The sequence below is a fragment of the Pongo abelii genome, chromosome X, assembly GCF_028885655.2.
Source record: "Pongo abelii isolate AG06213 chromosome X, NHGRI_mPonAbe1-v2.0_pri, whole genome shotgun sequence".
Classification (NCBI taxonomy): Eukaryota; Metazoa; Chordata; class Mammalia; order Primates; family Hominidae; genus Pongo; species Pongo abelii.
This window is the reverse complement of record NC_072008.2, coordinates 126,732,789-126,736,494: the sequence shown is the minus strand read 5'-3', so window position 1 is coordinate 126,736,494 and position 3,706 is coordinate 126,732,789. Positions and strand designations below refer to the sequence as shown.

Sequence of the window (3,706 nt, the reverse complement as noted above, 5' to 3'; positions counted from 1 at the left end):
ATACAAAACCTAGCGAGGCATGGTGCCGTGCACCTGTAGTCCCAGATACTCAGGAGGCTGAGGCAGGAGAATCACTGGAACCCAAGAGGCAGGAATTGCAGCGAGCCGAGATCTTGACACTGCACTCCAGCCTGGGCAACAGAGCAAGACTCTGTCTTAAAAAAAAAAAAAAGAAAAGAAAAGAAATGAAAAAGCTCTGGAATCTGGATTCTGAGTTGTCCTACAGCTTAAGGGCCTTGATCATTCATTGGACACAGAACATGTCAATATGAAGTCTTCAGCAAATGAGCTTACAGCTCGCTGAGAGCTCCTCGTTGACCCTTCCGGTCCCGCCCCCTATCGCCTGCCAACCAGAATCTTTCCCGCCTTCCCTAAGTCCTCTCAGGCCAGCCTTGGTGGGAGGCTCCTAGGATTCGCTCCCTGCCCTTCCCACCTTAGGGTGGCCTCTGAGACAGACTCTTATTCCCTCAATAAAGAGACAGACTCTTATTCCCTCAGCGGCCAGCTCCTCGCCTCCCCTCGGCCGTAGCCACCTCAGTGGCCACCGTCTTCACCGTGGTTGCCTCAGCCCGCTCGCCACCCCAGTTGACGCGCTGCTGGTGTCATGTCTGCCACAGGGGACCCACACCCGACCCAAGGGGACCAGGAGGCCCCGGTAAGCCAGGAGGGAGCACAGGCCGAGGCAGCCGGAGCTGGTAACCAGGAGGGCGGCGACTCCGGCCCTGACAGCAGCGACATGGTGCCTGCGGCCGAGGTGGTTGGAGTCGCAGGGCCCATGGAAGGCCTCGGGGAGGAGGAGGGTGAGCAGGCGGCAGGCCTGGCCGCAATGCCCCGGGGCGGGAGCGCCGAGGAGGACTCGGACATCAGGCCCGCGGCTGAGGAAGAGGAGGAGGAGGAGGAGGAGGAGGGGAACGAGGCGGCCAACTTCGACTTGGCGGTGGCCACCCGTCGCTACCCGGCGGCGGGCATTCACTTCATGCTCCTGGACCTGGTCCACTCCCTTCTCCGCCGCCTCTATCACAACGACCACATCCTCATAGCGAACCGTCACCTCAGCCGCCTGATGGTGGGGCCCCACGCTGCTGCGCCCAACCTCTGGGACAACCTCCCCGTGATGCTGCTGTCCCAGAGGCTGGGTGCAGGGGCCGCAGCCCGGGAAGGCGAGGGCCTGGGCCTGATCCAGGAGGCCGCGTCGGTCCCAGAGCCTGCAGTGCCAGCTGACCTGGCCGAGATGGCCAGGGAGCCCGCGGAGGAGGCCGCAGAGGAGCCCTCGGAGGAGGCCACAGAGGAGAGACCCCCAGAGGAGGCCGCAGAGGAACCGGACGCAGAGGAACCAGCCACAGAATTACCGACCGCAGAGGAGGCCACGGCCCCAGAGGGTAAGGAACTGGCTAGCGGCAGCAGCGGGGAGGCAGGGACCCCTGTGTCCCAGGGTTCCAGGCAGGGTCGCAGTGCGGGCACAGCTGGTGAAGCGGGTGGTGAAGGGGAGGTCGGGGCCTCAGGTGGTGAAGCAGGATTCGAGGCCCTCCTGAAACTTAAGGCCGAATGTGTCCCAATGAGTCGAAGCCCAATTCTCTAACGACATCCATGGTTTCGAGAAAACTTGCCGCCCTCTACCAACCTATATTTGATAGGAGATCTGAGATCATCGATGCCATTTGTGAGCCCACAGATGAATGGCCGAGTAGATAGGGGTTCAGGAGGGAGCTCCCCAGGAAACAGAAGGGACGCGCGAAGGAAAAGAACAGGCAAATGGCAGGCATCCCTTTTAGTTCATGGCTTTTCAAAGTGTGAAGATTCGTCGAAAGTTGATCCCCCGAGTGATGAAGTGATACAGGAGCACTTGGTAAAAATGAAGCATTCAGGGGGGTGAGGAACCAATGAGCTTCACCATAGAATTTGTCTTTTGAGGTAAACAAAGATTTTCCCAACAAAGTTCTGACCAAAACACCGTAGAATGAGATCAGACCCGATGATTCAGATCTCTTCTTCTCCGAAGAACTAGAAATAATCAGCAGCTTTGGGTGGGAGATTTACTGGAAAAAAGGGAAATAGTGTCCGTGTGGAAATGATCAAGCAGCAGCAATGTGAGGGCCATGGAACTGTTGTGAAAACCAGTAGGAAGGTGCCCAGTTATTCCTTCCTTAGTTAACTCTATCCTGCTTCTCCTGGGGGTGGAGTAACTGAATGCTGCTGCTAGTTATAAATTGGGCTATATTTTCTGTGAATGTCTGGTGCCAATGTGTGTATTATTCTTCCCTAAAGAAGTCACTAAATCTCAGCCTGAAAAGTGGGATGAAGAGGCCCAAGATGCTGCAGGCGAGGAAGAGAAAGAACAAGAAAAAGAGAAAGATGCGGAAAACAAGGCAAAGAACTCCAAAGGGACCTAAACGCAGCAGAGGGGAGGGCGAGAAAACCCAGGTATCTGTGTATAGCTTTGAGAATCACTCAACTATTCCTGGCATTTACACGTTGCTGACAGTTTTATTGAACAACAGAAAAAATTCTCAGTAAATTAAGTAAGAAAAAGTTTAAAATTAGTTTAAAAATTCAATTTAACTTACTTAAAATGTTACTAGAATATTCATGTACCTAGTAATATGAACTGCAGTGTGTTCTGAAATATACTTCTTGGCTACTCATTTGTTTGTGTTGAGGTCTTTTGTCCTCTAGCTGCAAGACTACTAACAAGTGGCAAATGTATCAGACCTACTACCAAGACCAATATTTGTGTAGACAACAGTTGCCAGACACAGCCGCTAACTTGGCTGGGCCACGCATTATTAGTTGGGCCTTCATTACTTGACCACAGAAATGCAGTCTCCCATACTAATTAGGAGACAACTCAATGCCTTTTACAAAGTGACTACTTACAAACAGCAAAAAGCTAAGAATTTCGAGTAGGACCACAATCAATGACTAATACCTAAATATTTATTTAGCTATATATTTTGGTATTTTATGTCACAGGCAGATGAAAAGAATGTGTGTTTATCACTGAATTGGTAATGAAGGCTTAAGGTACATCTGTCTTTGAGTGTATTTAAATGGTTAACATTTTTCTTTCTTTCTTTCTTATTTATTTATTCATTTTGCATTTTCACAGCTGTATATTTCGTAACGGCTTCTTCCCCACATGGTAGATATGGAAACCAAGGGTCTGGGAGGGTAAGGCAGTATTATCTGTGGAACCAGCACAGGCTGTTGAAGCTTGAGAGATTTATTTAAATCCCAGAATGGCCCCTCATGTAAAAACAAAAACAACAAGCTTTTCTAGTGCTAGGCAGACAAGGTTGGTGTGATCATTTGACTGAAACCTTCAGTTCCACAAGCACCCTGATATCCAAGCTTGTGAGTTACAAAAGGAAAAGATGGTCTTCTCTACTTGTTTAAGATATAGCACACAAATGTTGCAGATATACATAGAGCTGGCCATTTTCTTCTATTTAGAAAGTCACTGGTGCTGGTTAATGTTGTACTATTGTTTATTTTCTCTCATTTCATCCCACAGTTAGGAGGAAAAGAAAGACGACTCTGTTGTTCACTGTTTTTATTTTATTTTCAGATGCCTGTGGGAATTTTAACACATATCATTACAAAGTTCGTTACATCAAAAGTGATATCCAGTGACATCTAACTTTCATGGATGTATTTGACAGTGTTTGTTCAAGTTAAAAATAAAAGTTTGTTTTAAATGAATAAACTG

At 49.2% G+C, this 3,706-nt stretch overlaps 1 protein-coding gene across 1 annotated transcript; it reads left to right on the top strand.

Annotated features, from left to right (window-relative positions):
- Positions 1–357: 357 nt before the first annotated feature.
- Positions 358–3,706, top strand: LOC100443506 (cancer/testis antigen 47A). Its single transcript, XM_002832068.3, has 3 exons — positions 358–1,379; positions 2,266–2,421; positions 3,566–3,706. Exons 1-2 carry the CDS (start codon positions 605–607, stop codon positions 2,388–2,390), a joined length of 900 nt encoding a protein of 299 aa, XP_002832114.1. The 5' UTR covers positions 358–604; the 3' UTR covers positions 2,391–2,421; positions 3,566–3,706.

Coding starts and splice junctions, on each gene's coding strand:
- LOC100443506 (XM_002832068.3), top strand. CDS start 605: ATGTCTGCCACAGGGGACCCACACCCGACCCAAGGGGACCAGGAGGCC. Junction 1,380..2,265: donor GGAGGCCACGGCCCCAGAGG/GTAAGGAACTGG, acceptor TCTTCCCTAAAG/AAGTCACTAAATCTCAGCCT.